Genomic DNA, 13,523 nt, shown 5'->3' with positions numbered 1-13,523 from the left:
AAAACATGTGAGTCAAGTTTCATAAAGCTGAATATCTGAAGTTGCAGCTACCATTACAAACCCCAGGATCTTATTACATTCAATGCTGTGGCACAAATTATTCAAAGTCGAGATTCTCTACTGAAAACAATGAATGCCACGGCTAGTGAATCACTAGCTGAAGAGCAATCAATAACTGTTGCATTTGCCCCATGATGACACTTAATTGGCCATAATGCAATGTAAGAAGCACCAGATCCAGCCATGCGTCCAAGTGTCTGGTTGAACAATATAGAAACAGAACTGTTCAAACCAGGCAGCCTTTCAGCACTGAAATGAAAACTAATGGTGCAGTTATTTTGTTCTCACAGCACTATATCTTCTCTCATTTCCAACACATGCTACAGGCCTCTTAAGCTAAGTGACTATTGCATATGCTTCTTCTACGCTTACACTTGAACATGGGAGCCCAAATGGAGTCAGCATCAGAGTCCCCGCTCTCATACCAAGCATAATTCCAATAGAATCCTAGCTATGATGGATTGAAATACAAAGGGCAGAATTTTCTGCCTGTCGGGTGGGCAGGAAGGGAGCAGGTGCGCCCCCGGTTGGGTACAACGCTGCCATTTTATGTGGGCGGGCCAGTTAAGGCCCGCCCAGCGTGACACACACCTGGAAGTGCTCAGCGCTCCCTGTGCAGGCAGGGGCGGGGTGAGTTGCCTGAGTCGGGAGTGCACTCTTTCGTGTATGCGTGCGAAAGAGCGCAGAAATCTCCCTGAGACACAGAGCTGCCTCAGGGAGATTAATTTGAGTGTCAAAAACTGAAAGAAAGATTTTTAAAAAATATTCGGACACATCCCTCAAGTGAAACTATCACACAGGCTGGGACATGTGCATTAATTTCAATAAAAATTTTTCTCAAAATTTAAAATCATTCATGAAACCTCATTCTGCCAGTGGATGAGGTTCCATGAAAAATGCGAAGGCTGGCTGGGCTCTTCACCTGCCCACCAACCTTAAGGTTGGACGGACAGCTCCATTAATTACTTTAATTGACAGTTAAATGGCCTTAATAGCCCTTTGACAGTTCAGCGGGCGTGCAGCCAACTCGGGTATACGCCCGCCGAACTGAAAGTCTGAATGACGCACCGGGAACCATGCCCAGCGTCATTTTACGGCTTGGCAAGCGGGCCATAACCCCGCTCGCCAAGCCAAAGATTCTGCCCAAAGTTCTCAAATGGCATGTTGTTGCTCATTCCAACTCGTTTATCTGTTTTGTTTCACTCTCAAGTCTTGCAATTGTCAATTTATACCATATATCATGACTGACCCCCATCATTTGCTTCTCACCTCCCCAGAACTGGGTAGCATTGGAGATAACGATTATTAAAAATACAAACATCGCCTTCATACTGGAGACTGCTCAGTTAAAATATCTCAACTTCGTATTTGGAGATTATTTACATAGAAAACAAGATGCATTGTAAAATCATGTTGAAGCTTAGGCTGACATCTTAGGTTGGATTGTGAACTAAAGTCAACTGCCCCTTTAATTTACTAATTGGTTCTTACCTTCATTTTTACTGAGTTCGATGTCAGCAAACAGCCCAATCTTGATAATCTGCCACAGAAGTCCGAGGACCAAATGGGGCTTTCCTTCTCTCAGGTCTTGTGCACCAATGTTGACAACATGACAGCCAATGGCAGAGGCAGAGTTCAGAGCAAGATTCAGGTTTTCCTATGTAAAAGAAAATGTTCATATATCTTTACTAGGGTGAACGTTAAATCCAGAACACAGTTCAGTCTTTAACTGTTCTGAAGTTAGACACGTCACAGAGATGCACACCTGTGCAGTATAGCGTGATGGTGGGACACAGTTTGTGCTCACAATCTGCAAGACCATACTGGGTCAATTCCAGTTTCATTGCTATGGATAGGAGCCAAGTGGAGGACAGTTCCTGGTTTTAGAAACCTCAAAGAGCCTGAACAGAACTACAGGGCTGGGTGAAGGGTGGAACTATCCTCAATGTCATAGTTGGTGAATGATCTGGGTGGACTGCACTTAGGTCATTTTTATCTTCCAGTCAATACCTCTTGCTGACAATAATTCACATGCTTGAGATTGCCCACAAACAAAATGGCCCAAAATGTTATTACATAGCACAAGAGTACAGCCTTCCTCAAATTGTTACTCAATGTTTTACCCTTGCAGTGGTGGATCACAGTAAGAAATGGTTCCAGGGACTTTGCCAGTCCTCCAGTAACTTTCCCTAACTATTTGAACATAAGGGGCATAGAATTCAAGCTCTTAGACCATCTCACACACATCATTGAAAACACCAAACAGAATTGGTGAGTGTTAACTTTCTTCACATGTTTTCCTTCCATGAATCGAGTCACCAGAGGGCACACCTTGGATAAAATCCAGGATTTAGCCTTGGTCTCCCATATCTTCCAGCTTCAAGAAGGCTGCATGGGGTACTCAGTAGAAAGCCTTAAGAAATTTGATGAAAGCAACATAAATTGGTTTCCCACAAAATAGCTTGGGGAAATAGCATATTCGGAATATGCTATTCCAAAATCTTGTTTGAAGCCACATTCTGCCCCACACATTCCTTACAAAATTAAAACCCAGCCAAGATCTCAAGGCATTGAAAGGATGTTTCTTGGGAGCCGTGTTCTCTACACCAGTGCACTCCTGAAGCAGGATTGTAATAAAATTTTACGTACATCACACTCTGGTATATTGAACAGCAATAACAACTTGCATTTATATAGCATCTTTAACATAGTAAAATGTCTCAAAGTGCTTCACAGGAATGTAACCAGATAAAACTCGAAACCAAGCCAAAACAGGTGCTATTAGGAGGGTTGGCTAAAAATTTGCTCCACAAGCATATGGGATCTTTTGTTTTATTAATAGAGGAATGGAATACAGAAGCAAGGAATTTAGGTTAATCCTCTATACAACGTTGGTTAGGCCCCACTCATGAGACTATTGTGTTCCATCTGGACACTTCATTTTAGGATGGGTGTCAAGTTCTTGGCAAGGATGTAAATCAGATTTACTAGATTAATACCAGTGAAGGGGGATGTCAAATCTATGGAGATACTGGAAAGTCTGGGGCTGTTCTCATTAAGCAGAGATGGTTAAGAGGCGATTTTATAGAGGTGTTCAGTCAATAATTGTTTTGATAGAATAAATAAGGAGAAACCATTTCCAGTGGCAGAAGGGTCGATAAGCAGATGACATGGATTTAAGGTGACTGTCAGAAGGACCACAGACAACATGAGGAAACCTTTTTTTTGTTACACCGCGAGACATTGCAATCCAGACCTGCATTGCCTGAAATGGGTGACGGATACATCTTCATTAATAACATTCGAAAGGGAATTGCACAAATACTTAAGGAAAAGATATACAAAGCTATTGATTAGGAGCAGGGGAGTGGGATTAATTGGATAGCTCTACCACAGAGTGGGTGCAGGCACAATGGATTGAGCAGCCTCCTTCTGTGCCATATCATTCGCCAATACTATGATTCTAAGACACAGGTTTTTAGCTTCCTGAAGACAAAAGGTGAGGAGGTTTAAGGAAGGAATTCCAGAGCATAGGGTCTAGACAACTGAAGGCATAGCCACCAAATGCAGGACAAAGGAAGAGGAGAATGCACAGGTGGCCAGAATTCAGGGGACAAAGTTTACGGAGGGTAGTAGCATTGGTGGGGTGGTTACAAAAATAAGGTGGGATTAACCATGGTTTCAGTGGCTCAACGCCTTCAAGAATGAAACTTCAAGGTTGCTGCACAATTGCTGTCTTAGCATGGAAAACTTTGTTTAAAAAAGTTGCCTCTTTGTTCCTGGCAGGCATCAATCCCAAACAGGCTGGTCTTCCAGAGCTTTGACACTACAGTATTGGTACAGGCAATGGTTGATCCAAGGACAATTTCAGCACTATCCAAAACAAAGAAGCCCATCCGTTCCCACAATCTGAGGGAAACTGTCTTTCTGAAAAAATGAGACTTTTTTCATCTTTAAAGGGGAAAAAGGAGAAGTGAACAATGGAAAGGTTCTCAAAACAGAAACTCATTCCAGCCCCAGGACTCCGGTCTGGGCAGAATGCATACCTCATCTGATGTGTAGAATTTGGGGATAGACTCCTTAGTTGAGCATCCAGCATTGACATGCCTGTAAAAACATCTTCCCTCCATCTGAGGAAGGGGGGCCAGAAGATTGGGAGGTGGGGTAGGTAATAAGAACATGGAAAGAGATGGGGCCTCATATAACTGAACATGTGGCTGTGGATCTTGATGTATACCTTGGATGGGTTTCTCCATGGTCGAGCTAGGTCACAGCAAGCTGCTGCTGAAAGTGGAAATTGATTATCAAAAGTATTTGCAAATCAGGCTCTGAAGACCTATGAAACAAGTTGATTTGAACTTTACCTTGTGTGATAAGAGTATTCATAGAAACTTACAGCACAGAAGGAAGCCATTCATCCCACCACGCCTGTGTCAACTCTTTGAAAGAACTATCCAATTAGACCCATTTTTCCCCACAGTCCCGAAAACCTTTGTTTTGAATTTACTGTTACTGAGAAAAAGAACTAAGAGTGCCCCCCCCCAACTAGGCAAGCAAAGTGACTGCACAAAGTGGACCCCAAAGATCTTTTTGATCAGTGAGAGAATTCCTTGATGTGGCCATGTCCCAGGTGAATCTGTTCTCTACCTACCTTCCAAAAATGAGTAAGCCAATTTCTATTTGGAAATGGAAGCTGAACAAACTGAGAAAAATCAACTTTTCTAGTAAAGAAGTAAGTTGTTTCCAGAATACTACTCTAAGTACTACAAACACAGCATTCAATTGTCGCTGAGATTATTTAACATTGGCAATCATTAATCTGTTACCTGAATAGTAAATGCTGTGAGCTTTTTCTTGTTAATAGTCCTTTCATCAATTGTATCCGGCACAGAGAGGTTGATCATTTTGCTGGAAGTGAAGCAAGGGAACATTATTAATGATAGACCAAACTGCCCAACATCTGATCTTTAAACAACACTGCAACTTATAGTAGCTGACAGAGGCAACCACATATCGTCTTAATCCACATGTCTATTATGCCTACCAATTCAAACTTTCAAAACCACCCACATATTAGGGCCCACACCATCTCAGTTCCCTCAGTTCATATGAAGTATTCACTTAGAACCTCTGTGGTTGGTGAGAAGTTCTGATGCTAAAGTCAATAAATTTTGTCACTTGTGGGCTAAAACTAGAAAAAAATTGACCATAAAAACTGCCTTATGTCTTCCAGGGAAGGCAACCTGTCAGTCTAGCCTATATGTGATTGCAGTCCCATATAGTGCTGCTCTTAATGCCCTCTGAAGCAATTCACTCACTTCTGAAAGCCAGTCGCTACTGAAAAGGCTCACTAACACTTGCACGGACGGGGCAATTGACAGCAATGTGCACATCTTGAGGACAAGTAAATAATTTTTTAATGAAAGCTCATCTTAGGTCAGATTGAATGTCTGTTTTCCAAATTTAATTGGTACAAGAGGCAAGAAGCTTGAATTTTCGAAGGCTATGATCACAATTCTGCAGCAACTTACACAATTATCTTAATACGAGACTGACCGACAATTAGAACCAAGGCACTCAAATTACAATTGTCGATGCCAATTATAGTATTTGAATAAATCTGAGCTGCTACTCTACCTTTATCAACCAGTTCACTAGGCTACAAAGTACAATTTACTTTGAAAGTTTGTCAACAAACTAGATAAACATGCTGCAACAGGTCCCAATGTTGCAATATTTCATTGATGACTACTTTGGTCAGGTTTTGCGTCTGTTTGAACCAGAATGAAATTTGCTGCAATTTTCACAGTGAGCATGAATCAAAAAATCATAATATAATGTGGCACACTTTCACTTTCTCTAGGTATTTTCAGCAAATTACTCCATTAATTGCCAGCTTTACAAATTTTCATCTGAGGTACATGAATATTGACTTTTGTACCGTAATTTTACCAAATCTTATGTACGACTTGGGATACTAAATGCTTAACTTTCAAATAGCATTCTAAATTGACCTTAGTTGATCCATAACCCAGATCAATTCCAAAACTGAACAATTATTCAGAGAATTAAACAGGTTGGTGAGGATCAGGGTCAGAATTTCAAGTTATGTAAATACCAGAGATAGTTAAATGTCAGGAGATGGCTCTTTTCCTAGAGAATAATGGACTCGAGGACAGCTGGTACAGTAGGCACCGATTCCCAGAATTCCTTCAAGTGAGAACTGAACATGTTTCTTGGTTGGGGGTTGGGCGGTGGTGTGGTGGGCAGAGATCATCTTGTGCAAATGATAAGTATTGCAGGGCATTAAAATCAGGGTCAGAGTGGTCACCTGGATTTCCTGTCCATCATTGTTCTTATATTCACAAAATTGTAGCGAGTGAACAGGCACATAGGGATGTGTTCGAAATCTCTCTCACACCACAATAAAAAGGCAGATATTGACGCTAACCGCTCTTATTTTACTCTCACATAGCAGCATGCTGAGAAACAAAGGAGCAACTGAAATCGAAAAGGACCCTTCTCCACAACTACACAATGGTCTAGCACCTTGGTTATGTTAACTGTTATGAACGTAAAACTTTATAAGACATTTGTGCTTTAAATTGCCTCTTAATTTGAGGCAAAACAGAATTTCCTGGAATGGGGAATAGTGATCATATTGAAATCTACCTGGAGAGAGGCCCATGTGGTTTGGTTGCCATAGGGACAGAAGCCCAGGTCGAAACTCAAGTGCCAGCTTTTACAACTTGACACAAGAGAGTCTGGTCTTGCTAAACATAGACTCAGACTCCAACAAACAGAGAAGCCTGGAGCGGAAAAAAAGCTGCTGCTGTGCCAGAGGGAAAGAATGGGTGGGATTTTTCCCCCTCAGGTGGGCGTGTGCCCAACCCAAATGGAAGAAAAACAGTGCACAATAACATCGAGCAAGTGTCCAACATCATTGCGCGCACTCGCAATATTTCACTCGGAAAGTGCACGCAACAGGCAGCAGCGTGCCTGCCAACAATTAAGAGGCCTATTAAGGCCCTTAATCAATTAATTAAATGGAATTTTTTGCTGCCTGTCCAACTCTTTGGTTGGTGGGTGGGCGAATAGGCCAAGCAGCCTTTGCATTTTTTGCGAAGCCACATCCACAGGCGGGATGAATCTTTGACCAGTGATTAAATTAAAAAATTCAAAAACTCATTTTTAACAAGTCAGCATGCGCTGAATTACGCACTCGCCCTCCTCCCACTGCCCCACCCAGGCAGCGTTCAGCATTGCAGTGTGCGATTTAGGCTGGCTGGCTGTTAATTGGCCAGCCAGTGTGAAATCGCGGTCGGGGCCCGGGCCCGCCCACCACACCCGCCTCATGAGGTAAAAGTCCTGCCCAACGTTTTTGCGTTAACCACCAAGTAGAATGCTGGTGAGAACAGGTTCCCTATTTGAAGAGATTTAAAAACCATGGAGACACCAGAGGGTGCCTTGCCAATGGAAGTGTGTTCAATGGTGCTCAGGCAATTGAGTACAGGGATTGATAAAAGTGCATTGGAAGACTTGCACTGCTGTGGCAGGGAGAAGGGAAGAAAGAAGGAGGAATCTGAAACTTCATCTACAAGGCTGCATATCTGCTGAGAGTGTGGCATAATGTATAAATGTGCCGTGGGATTTTTGGTTGTATTAGTTAACTGGTATCTTTTTTGTAGTCTAGTGTATTAGTTGCTGACTAAGTAATGTTTCGTGGATGTTGATTTTAGTTTGTTGGTTACAATGTCTTAAAACGTGAAATTGTGTTGTGCCATTATTTCTGTCAATTGCTGGGAAATGCATATTTCTTTGGTCTCTACAGAGGGCCTGACATAACTTAGTGAAACTTCCTCTCAAAGTTGTAACAGGTGGGGAATAAAGAGTTTAACAGTGCCGAGTCAACCTCAAACAGGTTTCCTCCCGTATGGAAAACTCAAGCCACAGAATGACACCAGAACTTTGAGGCTTAAATTCTGAGGATAGGTTACTTAAACTAGGCCTATGTTACCTTGAATTTAGAAGGTTGAAGAATAATCTAATTGAGGGGTTTAAAATGATAAAAGGAATTTGATAGATACTCTTTCTACCCTATTTCTTCTGATAGGGGAACCTGAACAAGAGGAAACAATCAAAATCAGAACCAGTCATCTTTTGAAGTGAAACCAGAAGCACTTTCTCACAAAAGGATTATTGGAAATCTGGAACTACCACCCTTCCCCACCCCAAAAACAAAAGATTATGGATGCTGGAGGTCAACTGAAGTTTAAGATTTTTTATTAGGTAAGGGATTGAAGGAATATAGAGCAAAGGAGGTAATCGAAGTTGAAATGCAGATCAACCATGATCTATGAAAACTGTTGGAACAAGTTGAATGGGATAAGAATGTAGAAACAGGATTATGCCAATGAAAAAAATTAGTGCCAACAATTTTAAGATAACTGATAAATTTAAGATAACTAGCAAAAGAGCCAAAAGGGATAATTAGTAAATATTTTTTATGCAGGGAGTTATCATCTTCTGGAATGCACTGTTTGATCAGTTGATGACTTCAGATTCAATAGTAATTTTTGAAAGGGAATTAGGTGTCTAAGTGAAAAATTTTCATAACTTTGAGGAATGAGCAGGAGTGTGGGACTCATTGGACAATTCTTTCAAAGAGCTGTCACAGGCACAATGGCCAAATGATCGTCTGTGCTGTCTGATTCTAAAAACAGACATTAAGGAAATTTGTTGGGAAGGATTTGAGGCTCATTGGCATTTTTTTTTAAAACAACCAGCAAGCTGCAGCGGAGATTCAACAGGGTTGGGCCACTACTGCACCAAATCACACATTAAACTACAAAGTAAACTCAGCCTATAACGTAAAACTTCCTTTCCAGTAACCCGAAGCTACAAAAAGAAGTTCAAAGCTTTACTGCTGTGGGAGACAAAAAAGCCTGCTGCTAGCAATGGCTGATGAAAAACTAAAGGGTGCTGCCAAAAGCAGAGTTGGGAGATAGATTACCTGACAGCCTAGGTGACAGTTTGCTTGCAGTGTTGTTTCCCATGGGATTAATTTCTGTTCTATATGTTAGAATGAACAAAACATCCCAGGAAACCAAATGCCAATAATAGATTAAACATTTACGCTCATCAATTCCATTAATCTTCTGACAGTAATTATAGGAGTGGAGATTCAATGAAAGAAATTCTATCCATTCAATTGCCCAAAGCTTTGTGCTTACATCATAATTTATTGATAAATTTGATTTTTAATCAAGGAGTTAGGCTGTTTTAAGCAGCTGTGCATAGCGAAAGCTATTACTTTAAAAAATATATACATTTGAGTATGAATCATAACCCTTCCCAATATCAATTGAGTTTAATATTAAAGGTTTGATGAGCAACCAGGAGAGTGGGATAGACTGCATGGCTGATGCGGAAAAACATCCCATCTTGGTCATGTATCTAACTACAATTCCAAAGCCTCCTCAACGTACATTTTTAAAATGGGAACAATTATGAGTTCAAACAAAAAAGGTGACAAAAATAAGGTGGGAGGAATATTATTATTGTGCACTGCAAAATAGCCTAGAGTTATTCCACACTTTTGTGTTATTAAGCAGAACATAAAAAGATCAATAGTTGTCAGAGGCACGCTGGGTAACTCTGGAGGAAATAAAGTCTACCGTACTAATTGCATTACTAGTAGAAATAATGACACTCACCAGAGTACAATGCCATTATCAACAGCTGTAAACAAAGCATCTGTATTGGGATCCATAGGCAGCATACTGTTACAATCAGGATCACTCTCCAAGGCTTTATTTATCCAGTTAACAAATGCATATTTTTCTTCCTCTATCAAAAAAATCAGTTCATAGATAAATGAGATGATCGTATTTCACAATTCCATATATGATGCTAAACTCAAATTATTCAAAGTAAATCAGCCTAGCTAGCAATTAGATATTAACATTCATGTATCTAATCAGGAAGCTACACATCACAAGTATATGAAAACATTTTGGGCTTAACAAAAAAATGGATCTGTTAATACGTTTAACTTGGAAATGCTGTCTTTTTTACTTTCACAAGGCAAGGTTGAGAAAGATAGCTTGTATTCACTAAGGTGAAAGATGTCAGGCATGGACTTGGAAATATTCGACATCCAGTGAAGGCATCAATTATTCCCCACTTTACAGCTGAGCCAAATGCACAAAGTGGCAATTATCCAACCTGATGCACAGCAGCTGAATGGTAAGCCCTGCTCATGCACATTTCCCCACTGCCAACAGCTATCCCCATGACCTGAGCAAGGCTGCAAGTTGGGAAAGTTGGTCCTATGGGCCGCAGCATTAGAAAACGAGTGACTGTTTGTTCAGCCTGACCTGGATATAAGCTCATGTGGTGGAATCTTCCCGGTTGACTCACATACTCGAGATCAATCTCAATTCTGGGTTGGGAACCTGGAAGTGGGCATGGCGGGAAGTTGGTCATGATCTTCTCAGAGGCAGACAATGAAGAAGCTGCATTGGGGAGCCTCGTCCAATTAAGGATTGCAGCCATACCAATAAGAGGGCCCACAGTGATGTCTGGCTGGCAGCCCCACCAGGAGAGGTGGGTGCTGCTGAGACAGGCAGGTCACCGTGAGGGCACCTCAAAACAAAGTTGTTCTCTATTCCAGCAATTAGAAAAATTGAAAATCATGTATGGCCACAGCTGTCAATCCATCAGTGTGGACGGGTGACCCTGCATGGGGTAGCCTGCAACCACAGCTGAGATTCCAGTTTGTGCTGGGGTGAGAGAGAGGGGTGTCAATGGTCCTCAGGTTTGCCACCAGGAGTGTGTCTCAACTTAAATGCCGGCCTTCACCCTCATTGGGGTGCCCACCCACCGTTGGGATCATCCTGGCAGCACTATCACCCTTCCTTCAATTTGCCAATTAGTGAGCCTAATTGGCTATCCAGTTACTAGGCAAATAGCCTTTACCGCGTTGACCCACCTTCAGTGAGGTAGCTTGGGTGGTGGGATTGCATCAGATATGCAAGGCGCTTTCATATCACTTTGGTCCCAGTCCCCACTCCTAACTCACCTCTGCAGGACCAAGCACAGGGAAGATGGTTGTGGTTGTTGAAGCCCAATCATTTCGGCCCCAAGATATTATGCACAAGTTCCTCAGGGTACTGTCCCGAGCCCAACCATCTTCAGGTGCTTCATCAATGGCATCACTCTCAACATAAAGGTCAGAAGTACGGGAGTTCGCTGATGATTGCATAGTGTTCAGTACCATTCGAAACTCCTCAGATACTGAAGAAGTCTGTGCCCACTTGCAGCAAGACCAGGACAACATTCCAGCTTGGCAAGTAACATTTGTGCCATACAAGTGCCAGTTAATGACCATCTCCAACAAGAGAGAATCTACCCACTTCCCTCACCATTCAATAGCATTACGATACTGAATTCCCATAATCAACATCCTGCAGGATCACCACTGACCAGAAACTTCACTGGACCAGCCATATAAAATAGTGTAGCTATAAGAGCAGGTCTGAGGCTAGAAAATCTGCCACAAGTAACTCACTTCCTAACCACCCACCACTCTTCCCCAACCCCAAGGTCCCAAGTACCAGTCAGGCGCATGATGGAATATTCCCCAGTTTCCTGCACAAGTGCAGCTACAACAATACTAAAAAATCTCAACACCATCCAGGAAAAAGTAGCCCACTTGACTGGCTTCCCATCCACCACCTTAAACATTCACTCCCTCCTCCACTGGCACCAGTGTGCACCATATACAAAAAGCATAGCAGCAACTTCATCGTCAACATCTTCCAAACATGTGAATTCTACCACCTAGAAGGACAAGGGCTTCAGACACATGGGAACCCAAAAGGAAGAACTTGCAGTGTTACGAGGAGAAGGCAGGGTAAGTGGCACTAAGTGAATTGCTCATTCGGAGAGCAGATGCAGACACACTGGGCCAAATGGCCTCCTTCTGTGCTGGATGGGAACCAGAGGGTGAATTCAGATGGGACGAAAATCATAAATGGAAATGGAAGGCAAAAGGTTAGTGAATGAGTCTGGAAGCAGAGGAAACAAAAGTTAGAAAGTAGAAAAAGAGTTTGCCAGTGCTGCAATGCAAGCAGTATAACAAATAAAGCCAAGGGCACAGATAGAAACATTGCATTATGATATCATAGCTATTACAGGAACATGGCTTAAAGAGGGATAGGATTAGTTACAGGGTTTTCAGGCCGAGATAGCGAGGGGGATAAAAAAAGGAGGGGGGGGGGTGGCAATTTTGGTCAAAATGCGATTACAGTTGTGAGGAGGGATGGTATGCTGGAAGGGTCATCAAATGAGGCCACATGGATTGAGCTAAGGAACAAAAAGGAGGTACTGGGAGCGTACCATGTGTTCTGGGACATCACTGCAGCTGTTCCTCAGGATAGTGCCCTCAGCCCAACTTCAGTTGCTTCATCAATGTCCTTCCTTCCATCATATGGTCAGAATTGGGGATGTTCCCTGATGATTGCACAATGTTCAGCACCATTCGCAACACCTCAGGTACTGAAGTCCATGTCCAAATGCAGCAAGACCTGGACAATATCCAGGCTTGGGCTGACAAGTGCCAAGTAACATCCATGCCTCACAGGTGTCAGGCAATGACCACCACCAACAAGAGAGAACCTAACCATCGCCCCTTGATGTTCAATGGTATTGTCATCACCGAGTCCCACACTAACAACATCACTGGTGTACCGTTGACAAGAAACTGAGCTGGCATAGCCATATAAATACTGTGGCTACAAGGCCAGATCAGAGGCTAGGAATCCATTGGCAAGTAATTCACCTCCTGACTCCCCAGAACCTATCCACCATCTACAAGGCACAAGTCAGGAGTGTGATAGGATATTCTCCCCTTTCCTGGATGAATGCAGCTCTAACAACACTCAAGTAACTCGACATCATCCATGACAAAGCAGCCCACTTGACTGGCACCCCAGTCAGAAACATTCACTCCCTCCACCACCAGTCGACATACAGGAACACCACCACCTAGAAGTTACCTTCCAAGCCACATACCATCCTGAATTGGAAATGTATTGCCATTTCTTCACTGTCGCTGGGACTCCCTCCCTAACAACACTGTGGTTGTACCTACACCACATGGACTGCAGTGGTTCAAGAAGGCAGTTTATCACCACCTTCTCAAGGGCAATTAGGGATAGGCAATAAACGCTGACCTCACTAGCGATGCCCACATCCCATGAATGAATAAAAACAAGCTATTGACCCCCAAACAGTCAAAGGGAGATGGAAGAGCAAATGTGTACGCAAATCTTTGAGTAGTGCAAAAACAATGGGGCAGTAATCATTGGGGATTTTAACTACCCCAATATTAACTGGAATAATTTTAGTGTGAAACGAATGGAGGGAACAGAATCCTTTTAGGAGAACTTTTTTGGCCA

At 42.4% G+C, this 13,523-nt stretch overlaps 1 protein-coding gene across 5 annotated transcripts in view; it reads right to left on the bottom strand.

The window, feature by feature from the left end:
- LOC121281903 (plastin-3-like) overlaps nucleotides 1–13,523 on the bottom strand; it is a 146,996-nt gene that overhangs the window by 49,561 nt on the left and 83,912 nt on the right. For all 5 annotated transcript variants that reach the window (XM_041195057.1, XM_041195062.1, XM_041195058.1 and 2 more), the window contains 3 exons: nucleotides 9,777–9,909; nucleotides 4,887–4,968; nucleotides 1,552–1,717 (listed from right to left, as the gene is read on the bottom strand). In XM_041195057.1, the coding sequence (XP_041050991.1) occupies nucleotides 1,552–1,717; nucleotides 4,887–4,968; nucleotides 9,777–9,909 (381 nt within the window). The remainder of the gene's footprint in view (nucleotides 1–1,551; nucleotides 1,718–4,886; nucleotides 4,969–9,776; nucleotides 9,910–13,523) is intronic.

The sequence above is a fragment of the Carcharodon carcharias genome, chromosome 9 (assembly GCF_017639515.1).
Source record: "Carcharodon carcharias isolate sCarCar2 chromosome 9, sCarCar2.pri, whole genome shotgun sequence".
Classification (NCBI taxonomy): domain Eukaryota; kingdom Metazoa; phylum Chordata; class Chondrichthyes; order Lamniformes; family Lamnidae; genus Carcharodon; species Carcharodon carcharias.
Note: the sequence above shows the minus strand (reverse complement) of the source record. Positions and strands in the feature narration are given on the sequence as shown.